We start from the raw sequence: 13,282 nt of genomic DNA, 5'->3' as shown, positions 1-13,282 counted from the left end.
AAAGTCTTGAGAGACAACATTCAAGGCATCAGAAAACAGCTAGGATATATTTGGATGTGGTGGTCAGATATGCAGCTAGGAGCTGTGATTATTTTGTTAGCCGTAGCTGCAGATGTATGTTGATTATGAGTAATTGTTTTAACCTGAGGATGCATTCACAAAAATATTCCTGATTTAATAATTATAATTGTTTTAATATGAGGGTGTAATTGTGACAAAAAAAATAAAAAATCTGAGGATACCCTCAAACACAACAAGTTCTTGTACAACAAATCTCATAATCATACAAGACTTTGTGGTTCAATGTTAAATTCATACTATTTCATAATACTGTAATACATATCATATGTACTGGCTTTCTCTAAGATATATGGCCTTTTATCCCATTCTCAGTTTTGTGATGACATTATCAAATAGAAAAAGAAAAGTACATACAAGATTTGAACTTGCCAAAGTTGCCTCAGGTTTTATGAACAAAGAGGACTAAAAGTATCGGTCATAACGGAAGTACATTTATGTTAAGCAAAATTGAATTGAGGAACAACTACATCTATATGACTATATCAGTATCAGTAAAGCAAGTTATTTCTTTCATATCTATAACTGTTCTCGTCACCAATGATTTGTTTAACCTTGTTCTTGATTTCCCCTTGCCTGGTGATACCACCTTCACTTTCCTCAAAATCCAATCTTTCAAACATCACAATTGTAGCTCAAAGTATCTACTAATATTTAGTTTTCTGAAGGAAATTTCATCTAAAAAAAATCTTAAACGTAATAACTGCCTCCAACTTAATTAAGCATGTATCCCGCTTTGTTCAGTCTCTTAAAGGCATTCCTTTGATCCTTCTCAAATTGGTAGGTGTAACTCTTGGCCTGATCAAGTTTTTTCTTAGGCATGAACTTCTTTTCCATACGTAGAACAACCCTATCTTATAATCTGTGCTCTATTCACCTGATAAAAACCTAAATATAGACACTTCTACAATCCAAACAGCAATCCTAGCTTAAAATTGGTGTACTCAATATTACCACATCCTCAATCAAACTCATGTCATATAAATTAAAAGAAAAAACGTTTGTATTGATCTAACTTCACAAAAATTTATCAAGATGTAATTTAATTTAAAATGAGTGATGCAAATGAGATCAAAAAATTAACAGTGATCTACTTGATATATTGAGACAAAACAAGTGACGTAACTGATAATTAACCCGTTTAAAAACCATCTCTTGAGAAAGCAGGTCCCTAAGCTTTTTAAAAAAGTTGTTTAAACATTTTTGCAACAGCTAATTGTTACAAGCACACCATGATAGTTTTGAACAGCACTCAGCACTCCCAGATAGACCATAAGATAATCGGTGATACTCAATGTAAGCACACCAGAGAGCCGGATCACTTCACAAAACAATGGCGGAGGCAAAGCACCTGCAGGCAATAGATCCCCGATAAATCACTTCCCATCCTGAATTCTCCCTGTAGCGTTCGACCTGTCATCCAATATGCATGTTAGACAAGTGACTGTAAGTCCAGATTAAATAACTCAGAATATAGACCAATCACCAATTACATGAAATGCATCTTACCGTGTCTGTCATAGTGACACCATCTATAACTCCTCCTATTACATACATTGATTCCTTTACAACAGCCGCAGCAGAAAATCCCCTGGGTATATTCATTGCTGGTCCAGTCATCCATGATCCATTACGAGGATCATATATTTCAACACTTGGGACCATTTCCTTTCCGTCAAAACCTCCCAGAACATACCTGCATAAAAATTTCATAACTTGCGATTAAAGTTGCGCTAGCTTTTAGTGGAGACCAATAAATTCAACATAACTCTTTTCATCTATTAAAATAGCCTTTTGACAGGATTTATTCAAGATATATCTTATAGATCACAAAAGTTTTAACAGGATGTTGCATATGAGTTGAGAGCACCTACTAGCTGGTGGTACATAATTTAGGGGAAAAAAACTCTCAAATAAACAGGTGAATCGGAGATATCAACTTACAATTTTTCATTCATAACAGTTAAAGCAGGGCAACTCCGCTTTGTAGTCATGCTCTGGATTCTGGTCCATGAATGTTCCCTGGGGTCAAATCTCTCAGCGGACCTGTATCGCAAAGGATTTTCACGAGGCAATAGAATAAAATATCACTACAGATCCAACATCTGAGACCAAATAAAATTGCATTTCTATGTGAAGAATTCTAATTTCAATATATCACAGGCTATTGTACAAGAGATTTTATTAAAACCAGCCCTAAGACAAGGTAACAAGGATTAGGAATTCCATGTTTGTGTAGAAACCTTCACTGGTATTAATGTTTCAAGAAGGGTGCTCCACGCACAGATACAAATCTATAATTTAATGATAGAAAGATAATTCCACTTCTTATCTTACTTTAAGCAGTGCTTTCCATCACATCCACCAACAACATAGATAGCCCCATTAAGCTCCGCTGCAGCATGAGTAAATCGCTGGAATGATAAAGTCATAAGCAGACTGAATGTTAATTCTTATATAACACATTAAATTGATACCAGGCATACAGTGATGAGCAGTAAAAGACTAAAAGCTGAAGGTCCAGGCATTTGGGGGTCAGCTGCGACAGGCGTTAAAATGAACTAATTCAAGGGTAATGCCATGAACAAATTTAGCATGATTTTATTCAGTTTTCCTGGTTACTCGTGTTGATGGAAATATGTGATACAAATAATCAAACGTGATATACCAACCTTAGAATTGTCCTTAAACATGTACCATTTTTGAAATCAAATTATCCCAGAGAATAGTGCAGTACCTTTTCAAGCATAGATTGTGTCATAATCCAGCGTCCAAGATCTAAGTCTAGCATTTCAACCCCGGAGAAGAACTCAGACCCATTCTCCCCACCAATAGCAAAAATCTTGTTTTCTAATCTGGCACCAGCTAAGCTTCCCCTTGGTTGTCCACTCAGAGAGGGGCGAAGAATCCATTTGTTGTCAGTTGGATTATACGATTCAACTTAAGAGGCATGAAGCAATAAATGTAAGTGACAAACGAGGTTTAAATTAAAAAACATAGAAGAAAGGAGCCACAGTATAGACAAGCACCTGTGTTGTACCATTCAGAGTCTATGCGACCACCAAACACATAAAGCTCCCCACATATCTGAGCAACTGAGGCAGAAGAACGAGCAATACTCATTGGCGTCAGAGACTTCATCTTATTTTTTGATGGTAAATAAGCATCCAATGAAGTTAAGTATGCTTTCCCATTGTATCCACCCACAAGTAACATCGACTCTTCAATATTAAGATCAGGCTCGGTAGAGAACTCAATCAGCCCTTCTTTAACAGGTTCTATGCACGGATTAGGTCTGCATTCCTCTTCTATATACTGTTGTTCAAGCAGTTCTATTTCTTCCTCAACCTGATATATCACACGATGCTATGAGAGACCAAGGTAACATAAGCAATAAAACAGCAAATGTCATAGGCAGTGTCTTTGATTACATAGCCAGAAAACTTAAAGACCACATATAAGTTGTTACTCTCTCGGCTGCATAATGTTAGTTGATCTTACTTTTTGACACTGATTTAGGGCTATAATTATTCTGCTGATCTTTAATTATTGACTATTTTTTGAGATTATATTAGAGAAGTTTATATAAGTTTGAATCTGCAAGGAAGTCATCTAGATACTCCTCGGATAGATGTATTTGCTGTCCTGAGAGGTGATATATATGACTGAATAGCTTTAACCTTCATGACTCGAGGACATATTCATGGACATAAGGAGAAGGATGGTCGAAGTGGAGGTGGTAATTAGGTGGATAGAGAAAGAAGAGAAGGTTAAAATTTAGCTATTTTTTTTATGTTGATAATAAAGAAAGTGAAATGCCAAGAGAACTCATCAAAATACTATAAGAAGGGTCAAAATATCTTATATAAATACAACATCATGATCAAAGACATGATATATCGTACCAAATTCTGCTCTTCATATTCAGTCCCCCAGAGTTTTTCGTCTTCAAAAGACTCTTGCTCTTCTAGCTGTTTCGTCAACTGCAAATGAACACCAAAGAATTAATAGATGTCCATAGACAGGATACAACAATGGATATAAGATAGCAGATACTAGACAATAATAACATCAGATACCTGACTTATGACATCAAAATAGTCATACGAGGTATCAGGTTCAACTTTCTCTCTTGATACCTCTTGTCCTTCAGGAATGCTGCTCTGCTCCATGCTCACATCATTTACAATATTAGTATTTTCAACACTTTTCTTCAGCAATGAATCAGAATGATGGCATGCAAAGGATATTTCTTTTAGTTTCATTAATACATAATCCCTCTCGTCCTCAGGCACAGTTCTTTTTTCAAGGCGAAGTCCTGATGACTGGCCATTGCCGCTATAACCTGGAACAACATCTGAATTAGCAGATGGCATATCCAAGCTCGCTTCATTTATAATATTAGTATCTTCAACACTTTTCTTCAGCAAAGACTCAGAATGCTGACGGGCAAGGGATATTTCTTTTAGTTTCATTAAAATATAATCCTTCTCATCCTCAGGCACGGTTCTTTTTTCAAGGCCAAGTCCTGATGACTGGCCATTGTCGCTATAACCTGGAACAACCTCTAAACTAGCAGATGGCATATCTCGGTTTAATTCTTCTAACAGATAAAAGTCAACATCTGAATTAGCATCATTTCCTTCATTTTCCACTCCTTTGTGAGCTAAGGGTATTTCTTTACGCACATTTTTACATCTGGCTGCATTCTGTGGCAAGGAGGTGCTCGGAGAAAAAGCTAAAGATGACATCAAAGACATCAATTTGTCTGTTTGTTCATGGTCCAGCTCAAACCAGAAACGGCTCTCAGTGAAGTAATTGTCGTTGATTATTGGTTTGAATTGATCTTCATGCAACGCTTGGCACTGCAGCCGGAGACAAATTTGAACCTTCATGTACAAAAAAACAAAGGTAATTACCAGAAACCAATTATACTATTTCCACAATCTATCAGCATAACCATTCACTAGAAATTTAATTACAATTACCTGAGCCGGATACATTGTTCTTCCCGAACCATCTGCAGTCCACATATATGGATCAATATTCATCTTCCCAGAGCTAGCCGATTCAAAAATTCCGTGGAGTTTTCTTTCGTTGTAGTTAAATAGAAATAATGGCAAACCAGGGTCAATGTTACTCACATATGACATGTGTGAAGCAGGCATGCCTGTAACAAGTTGAAAAAGTAACCGTTATGGACTGCTGGTAAAAAAAAAGTAACCGTTATGGATTGCTGTAAAAAAAAATGTTTTTAATAATGTTTGATATTGAAATCTACAACAGTTTCTTTAAAAACTGAAAAACTACTTGTTAAAAAAGTTTGGGTAGACATGCTTTTTTCAAAAGCAACTTTTAACCGAAAAATTATTTTTACTTTTAGATTTATCAAACAATTTTTCACTTGCTTTTCAACAATTTGCAGTTGTTGTTTGCAACATCAATACCAAATAGCACCTTCAATAGTATAAAACGAAATTGTAAACCGCTTAATATTACAAATATGCAACTAGCAGCAAGAAGTGAATAATGTTAATCATTTGAAATAACTGACCAAAGAGTTGTTTAACAAGAGATTCTTTAAACGTAGTATTTGTGCAGCCAAAGATGACACCGCCAAGATTCTTCTTCTTCAAATTTCTGAAGTTTGTAGTGAGTGCCCAATTCTGAAACGCCAATGTCCTCCCTGCTCCCTTCCTGCTTATGTAAAGATTCACAAGTAATATGCAGAATTAGACATACAATTAGTTCCATGCAGAAGAAGTGTAGTTAATAGCACAGTTCCTACTTTTCAAATAGTATCATATTTGAATATGAATATGAGCAATGAGCATAATAATAGTGTATATAATTAACTATCCAATGTGATTTTTATTTTTAATGTGGCATTTTATAAACCGCAATTTTAGAAAAATACATATCCGACCGTTATATATCAAAATCTTTCGTAGTTTGAATATAAAAATAAGAATATACAGTTACTTTTCCAAATAAAACATACTCCACTGTCTTTTGACAGACAAAAAAGAAGAAGAAAAATCATGCTCCGCTCTCAAAAAAATTAGAAACCGATAAAAAATTTCTAACTTTAACTAATTTAATTTTACTTAATCTTGATCAGATCGGATCGAATATCCAATGAGCCGATTAAATTAATAAGTAGAAACTTCTAAATTTAAATTATTGATGAGTAATATAATACACACACTTATATAGCTGTATCACATCGCAATAAGCTCCATTTTTTATTAATTCAAATCATTTTTAAAAATTAGTTTCTACATGATCCATATAATCATGGATTGGAATTAGACTGAATATCCAAAACTTGTTAATACGCATAGAAATAAAAATAAAAATAGGAAACAAATTTAGGTATACAATGATTTCTTGCATAAATGTTTCTTACTTAATTTTGTCATAGTTTTCTTTTTTAAATCCTTGTCTTTAGATATGAAAATTTGCAATATTAGATATGATGATATTGCATCATATAATAGGATAAAAACTAACTAGGAAAAGGGAAAAATTGATATTACCTCGTCTTTAAGCTCCGGTCTTTTCGAGATTTCATGATGTGAGCCAATTATCCAGCAGTAAATGTTGTTTCCCAAGTACTTTCCAATTTACTACTACTTTGGTTTGATATTTTTATGTAGCCGCACTTTGACGAATAAATCGATGTAATTTCTGATCAACACAATCGATTAATTTTTTGCTAGTATTGGCTTTACAAAGATTTTCTCTTATTGGGATGAGGAGTTGGTAGGTGTAATATGTTATAGATGGGTGAAAAAAAAATATGAATTACCTATTCTGTTCGGTCTGTCTTTTATAGAGTATCATCGTCGATTTTTTGTTCCAATCTTATTGATGATAGGGCACAACTTTTTTCTCACTAACTTCTAGATGGTTCGCGAATTTGTTATCGTATCTTTTGATATTGCTGTTATAGATAATAATAATACTTTACGAGAAAAACAAATTAATTATTACGATCCTTGCACACTCAGCTCAGCCAATCAGATTCATTTGTATAGTTCACCCGGATCACAAACCTCAGCCGTCCTATCATATCCTCAATCCAACGACAACAAACACACCCCGCCTCAGCTTCAAATTTTTAAACCCCCAAATCAATCTATAAATACCAAGCCTCACAAACAAATACTCAACCAAACCAAACAATTAAAATCTTAATTTAACAAGTTCTTCTGAAAACATGTCTGGGCGCGGTAAGGGAGGAAAGGGACTAGGCAAAGGCGGAGCCAAGAGGCACCGGAAAGTGCTTAGAGACAACATCCAGGGCATCACCAAGCCTGCTATTCGACGTCTTGCCAGAAGAGGCGGTGTCAAGAGGATTTCAGGTCTCATTTACGAAGAGACTCGCGGTGTGCTCAAGATCTTCTTGGAGAATGTGATTCGTGATGCGGTGACTTACACCGAGCACGCTAGGAGGAAGACGGTGACTGCTATGGATGTGGTTTATGCTCTCAAGAGGCAGGGCAGGACTCTTTACGGATTCGGGGGTTAATTAGATGGATTAGCTTTTGTTAGCTGTGATTGTAGATCTCTGTGTATCTCTCTGTTATCAATCAATTTCTATCTATATGATTCTTCTTGTGTTTTACTCTTTTTTTTTAATCTAAATGCTGAACACAAGTCATATATGTTTTCTGGTTCATGAGTTTCCTAATAAATGAATTTAGAAACCAATCAACTCATCTCCAAAGTTTTGTGAACTTACACATAGTATTGTAGATATGACAAGAACAACTGGCACTTGGTTTTAAGTTTCATGGTGATATTTGATTTTGAAGTTTCTTTACAAGTACAATATTAAAGCCGGTTTTTCTATGGTGTGCCCATGGGCACATGCTAAGCGCGGAAAATTTTGTGCTTAGATCATTTTGATTGGTTCTTCTCTCTTGATAATGGTGGACCCCCCTGCAAATACACCAACCACCCCAATCAAAATCTCCCAAATACAAAAATTTCCGCGCTTAGCATGTGCCCATGGGCACACACTAGACAAACCGTATTAAAGCAGTGCTGAATTGGCTCTAAGATCAAGCACAATTAGGCATATGCCTAATTAAACAAAGAAATTGGATTGTTTATTTTATTGAGTTCAATTTCAATATCTTTAAAGTTTCAAGCTATTTTCATGGAATCTGTTGAATTAACTTTGGGTAAAAGAAAACCAAAATTTACAAAGAGTGAAGCTATCTACACGGCTGCTACGGCGTTCTTTTTGTCATGATATTATAATCTTTGTAAGAACACTAGCCCAGAACCAGATATTCATACCCTTGCTGTAGTCAAAGGCGGAATCCCAATCAATGGTTAGTCTAGCCTTCATTCCTCCTGCTTACCGAAGGCTTATGTGCATCTAGCTTAGTTCTATGGCCTTCTTAAGCTCTTACTCCGATAGCCAGGGTCTTGGAAAATTTGCCTTCTTGATTGATGGAAGCAGCTGCAATTGCTTTCGTGCTCCTGGGTGCCCCAATCATGCCAGCATAAGCTGTCTTCCTAAGCTTTGCTTTAAATCTATGATTTGATCAAAAATTAATTAGACACAATTAATGGTATAACATCCATTTCATAGAAACTAGTGTTGCCAATTGTTGGCATTATGACTCAATTAACCTCTAAACCATTAATGCAAAATCTGGCCAAGAAAAGTAACAAGAGTTTAGTAAATCAGTAAAGAGAACAACTCGGTAAATAAAAATTAATACTCCCTCCATCCCATTTTAAGTATCCACTTTGTAAAAAAAAAAATTCCCAAAATATGTATCATACTCTTTAACCCATGCAATTTTTTACTAGTTTCAATATAGTATTAAATACAACCAACTACTTCTAATATGAAGAAAGGTCAAATACACACTAGGAGTAATGTTATATGTAATTAATGTTTATAAAAACCAAGGTGAATAGGTGTGGGAAGATAATGATAAAAACATTACATTAATTGTTTCTTAAGATGTGTGAAATTTGCAAAGTGGACACTTAAAATGGGATGGAGGGAGTATAAGCCAACACTAAAATTTATATTAACTATATAACTGAACAGAACAGCTACATCATAAATCAATAAACGACCAAAAACCCATAATTTTCGACATAGTTTATGTAACAAAAGAAAATTCACTTACAATTTAGGAGTCGATACTGAAAACTTCAGAACTGAAGAGGCACCGCTCACCATCTCCACTATACAAAAGTATCACCTTCCTAGGTGCAACCAAAAAACTCTTATTCATAAATGTCAAGCCAAATTCTTTAAAAAATGAAATTAAAAATAAAAAAGAAACCTTGAGGCTTTTCTTTGAAATGATAATTTCAAATACAACAGGATATATATGCACACAACAAATTGCTTAATCCAACGACTGATAAGTGGAAATAGGGAGCTAGTAAAATGCTGGAGGCTCCTTCAATTTACAGGTCACAGCATACGAATCCATTTCCAAAACTTTGATCTTTTTGTATTATCTCTCAAAGGTTACCTAATATAAAATAAGGTGTACGACCCCATTCCCCAACTATCAGATCTTTGCGCTTAAAACTTCGTCTGGATAATTTTAGCTCAAGCACAGATTCGTAGACATATATTTCCCCAAACACAAAAGCAGAGGATCAATGAGGCGTAAGAACAAGGTAAAGCTTGTTTCACTATTTTTTTAGTTGCTCTCTGCTGCATTGTGCTTACTGCCAAGTAACTCCTATTAATCATTTATGAGAAGCGTGGTCATGCCAGACTTGGTCGAATGAGTATTTATTCATCCATCTCGATCCAACAATTTACATAACATACTTTCCAATTTCAAAATAAATCACCAGACCTTTTTCCAACTGATATTATTGGACAATTTTATCAATTAAAGTTTACAGTGTGTCATGTTGTTCACCAATACCCATTTCACGCTTCAACTGAGTTCAACATATACCAGTGATATAAAGATTTCTAATTATGCAGAACCTCTTTAGTACATTAGTAAACTGATAGGCTATAGATCAAGGACTCAGAGGTTGCTATACTTTAACATAAGATCACTAGATGAAGTATTTAAGTAAAAAAAACATGATAATTTGATTCCTTTGTCATTTTCCAGACTCATGGAAATAATAGTGCACACCAGTCCGGAGTATCAAGCTAGCCAGTGACTACGTGAAAACTACTGTCAACAAAATGAGAATCTGGGTGTCTAGAAATACCTCCTTTGGAAACTGGCAAATAAAGACGGGTCAAGATTATCCAAACAAAATGCAAATAGAATAAGTGAGACAGTATTAGTTCAACTAATATAGCTTAAATGACTAGATATTTCCAAGTACACTAGCAAAAACTTATATGAATGTGAAACTGTGAATATAAATATAGTTTTTTGAAATAATAAGCAATATGCTGAACTAGCTAACTGGCCTTCCTTCAGCTATCGCCTATGATATGGCAAACTCACACATGTAAGGACTTCAATTTTCTTCACTATTTTCAATTAACAGATGAATAGGTGAAGGCAACATGATTCCAGATATAACATGAGACTTAAAGCAAGTTGAGAGAGATTGAAAAAAGTTAATTCTAGCTATGCAATGTTATTAAAATTTTTGAAAAGAAAAAATAAACATAGTAGGAAGAGAATATTTACCAAATTGCTTGGTCCGCTCGCTTATGTTGAAGATGAATGACACAATGGCAGCTCCGTAGACTTAATCCTTTATAGATCTGGATCATTTTCTTATGCAAACTACGCATTAGGACAATGAAATTCTTCCTTTTGTAACTTTGCAGCAGAGAACTAAAGACACATGCATATGTACATGCAATACAGAAGCAGAAGTATTACGTAGATTTCAGAAGCAAAGCTTATCCCATTATGTGTTTGCTATTTTGCACTTTAAATCTCTATTAAGTTGTGGACAGCAACTTCCCTAAGAGACAACAATCATCAGAAGTTGGCTTCATTTATACGGTGTAATTCTTCTAATATATGGAACCTGACACAGATTTATCAGGGAATTGAAGTTGAGAAGATAAAATAAGTTACTTCAGCATTATACCACTTAAAATAAACACGATATACAAGTGCAATATGCAGTCAATACAGAGTTATAACTCCATAATGTATGTTGCATTGTCTATCAGTGTACAAATGAGAGACCACGCGTAGAGGGTAATCTCTGAGTAAGAACCTTAAACATCTGAAAATTTCACTTATGATAACAAGAAAGACTACAAATACACATTCCACAATAGATTAGATGTGGGCCTTAATGTTCCTCATCCTATATTCTTTCTTGCCTAAACATCGGTACCACAATTTCCATAAGCGTGTATTTTTCTTTCTTAAAAATACAAGACTAGATACATCGAGAAACAACGGCCAGATCTTAACAAGGCAAAAGTTAAGATGCAGAAAAAGGTAAAACATGGAATACCACATATTTCAAGTGATTCAAATGTCAAAAAGGATAAGTATACCACCACATAAGTGATAGGAGTGGCTTTTTTTCCTCCTTCAATACACAAGATTTAACAACAGCAATCAAGTGCAACAGAACACCTAAAGATGCTCTTAAAGGACCAGCCACCTTCAGGCCACAGTTAATATTTTAATTTAAGCACCTTGTAGAGGACAAAATTCAATCTATCCCCAACCTGTACTTCAAAAATAATTAGTAAACCTGGGAAAATATTAACCACAATGTAATCACCCACAAGAATATTTGGCAGACAAAGTGTTGAGACCACCTCTGTTAAAGCAAATATTGTAATCCCGACTACAAATAATTCTAATTATCAATGTAGGCTTCTAAATTAATACGGAAACTACAAAAAATATTTCAAACAATCAAGTCAATTACCCATTAAATCAAGCTATATACTGAACTGCCATACAAGATAATGATCACTTCAAATTCAAATAGGCATTACTAATGTTAGGAGGCAAACTATTCAAACCAACAACAGAAACTAAATTGATTCATAAACCTTTAGAAAATAATCAGTTAACAATACAATGTCACTCAGGATTTAAATATAGGGACAAGACAAGCATATCCTATTCTAAAGTGATTCTTATGTCAAACAACAATAAGTATAACTGCAGAAAACACTATGAAACCATATCAATTCATCATTCCTGTGCTCAGATATAGGTCATAAAATAGAATTAACAGAAAGAGATAAGAAAACATATCCAAGCTTCAAATCATATATATCATTAATCCAGAACCATGATAGTTACACAACTTCAGAAACAGATAACAAAGACCTAAGTCTATCTCCTAGACATTTAATCAAACACTTTCAGAACACAATCTAGACATTCAACAAACGCAAATTTAAGAGCTGGTAAATTTGGTGACCGCCTTGGTGCCTTCCGAAACAGCGTGCTTGGCCAATTCACCAGGGAGAACAAGCCTCACAGCAGTCTGAATCTCGCGAGAAGTGATGGTTGGCTTCTTGTTGTACCTGGCCAGCTTGGAAGACTCCTGGGCGAGCTTCTCGAAGATATCGTTGATGAAGCTGTTCATGATCCCCATGGCCTTGCTGGAGATACCAATGTCCGGGTGAACCTGCTTGAGCACCTTGAAGATGTAGATCTTGTAGGTCTCAACGCTCTTCTTGCTTCTCTTCTTCTTCTTGTCAGTAGCGGCTGCGCCGGCTTCCTTGGGGAGCTTCTTGCCGGCCTTGGGCTTCTTCTCGGCCGGGGCTTTCTCGGCGGCGGGCTTCTTCTCGGCCGGCTTCTTCTCTGCTGCTTTGGGAGCCATTGAACAAATCTAGTGTTTGAGAATTAGGGGGAACTAGAGAGAGGATTAGAGAGAGATTTGTTTGTGTGTGTGATTGTTGAGAAGAGATTGAGATGTGTATATATAGGGACATGTGAAGGAGTCTTATTGGATGGTTATGTTTCACGGGGATTGATGACTTGGCGTGTGTTATAATCGTTGGATTAACTGATTACACAGCGGATGAAATATTCACGGTCAAGATGTGATTTTGTTTTCTGGCCGAGATGAGAAAGGAGGGAACCTTCAAATTTTGGATTACCGCCCTTTCAAGTGCAAATTCAGTTTTTTCTCTCATTCGGGTACTCCCTCCGTCCCCCTCAATTGTTTACATTGGAGGGGGGCACGGAGACCAAGACAATATCTCAAAAATAGTAAAGTTAGATTAAAAGTGGGTAAAGTG

The 13,282-nt window shown here is 35.5% G+C and overlaps 3 protein-coding genes across 3 annotated transcripts; 1 reads left to right on the top strand and 2 right to left on the bottom strand.

Annotated features, from left to right (window-relative positions):
- Window positions 1-1,294: 1,294 nt before the first annotated feature.
- On the bottom strand, window positions 1,295-5,243 carry LOC108209426 (uncharacterized). Its single transcript, XM_017380326.2, has 9 exons — window positions 5,067-5,243; window positions 4,158-4,967; window positions 3,984-4,061; window positions 3,108-3,426; window positions 2,816-3,018; window positions 2,416-2,492; window positions 2,023-2,124; window positions 1,588-1,774; window positions 1,295-1,491 (listed from the first exon to the last, which is right to left on the bottom strand). The coding sequence occupies exons 1-9, from the start codon at window positions 5,229-5,231 to the stop codon at window positions 1,402-1,404; spliced, it is 2,031 nt and encodes a 676-aa protein (XP_017235815.2). The 5' UTR covers window positions 5,232-5,243; the 3' UTR covers window positions 1,295-1,401.
- A 1,997-nt stretch (window positions 5,244-7,240) lies between these two features.
- On the top strand, window positions 7,241-7,708 carry LOC108209430 (histone H4). Its single transcript, XM_017380331.2, has one exon. It carries the CDS (start codon window positions 7,301-7,303, stop codon window positions 7,610-7,612), a length of 312 nt encoding a protein of 103 aa, XP_017235820.1. The 5' UTR covers window positions 7,241-7,300; the 3' UTR covers window positions 7,613-7,708.
- A 4,578-nt stretch (window positions 7,709-12,286) lies between these two features.
- LOC108209428 (histone H2B.3) lies at window positions 12,287-12,949 on the bottom strand. The gene has a single exon (XM_017380329.2). It carries the CDS (start codon window positions 12,859-12,861, stop codon window positions 12,433-12,435), a length of 429 nt encoding a protein of 142 aa, XP_017235818.1. The 5' UTR covers window positions 12,862-12,949; the 3' UTR covers window positions 12,287-12,432.
- Between the last annotated feature and the right edge of the window lie 333 nt (window positions 12,950-13,282).

This window comes from Daucus carota, chromosome 2 (genome assembly GCF_001625215.2).
Source record: "Daucus carota subsp. sativus chromosome 2, DH1 v3.0, whole genome shotgun sequence".
Classification (NCBI taxonomy): Eukaryota; Viridiplantae; Streptophyta; class Magnoliopsida; order Apiales; family Apiaceae; genus Daucus; species Daucus carota.
Note: the sequence above shows the minus strand (reverse complement) of the source record. Positions and strands in the feature narration are given on the sequence as shown.

Bases quoted from the DNA above. Each gene is read 5' to 3' on its own strand.
- LOC108209426 (XM_017380326.2), bottom strand. From the start codon at position 5,231: ATGTCATATGTGAGTAACATTGACCCTGGTTTGCCATTATTTCTATTT. The intron at 4,968-5,066 runs GTAATTGTAATT...TTGTACATGAAG, and splicing joins GAACAATGTATCCGGCTCAG to GTTCAAATTTGTCTCCGGCT. The intron at 4,062-4,157 runs GTATCTGATGTT...GTTCATTTGCAG, and splicing joins ATTTTGATGTCATAAGTCAG to TTGACGAAACAGCTAGAAGA.
- LOC108209430 (XM_017380331.2), top strand. From the start codon at position 7,301: ATGTCTGGGCGCGGTAAGGGAGGAAAGGGACTAGGCAAAGGCGGAGCC.
- LOC108209428 (XM_017380329.2), bottom strand. From the start codon at position 12,861: ATGGCTCCCAAAGCAGCAGAGAAGAAGCCGGCCGAGAAGAAGCCCGCC.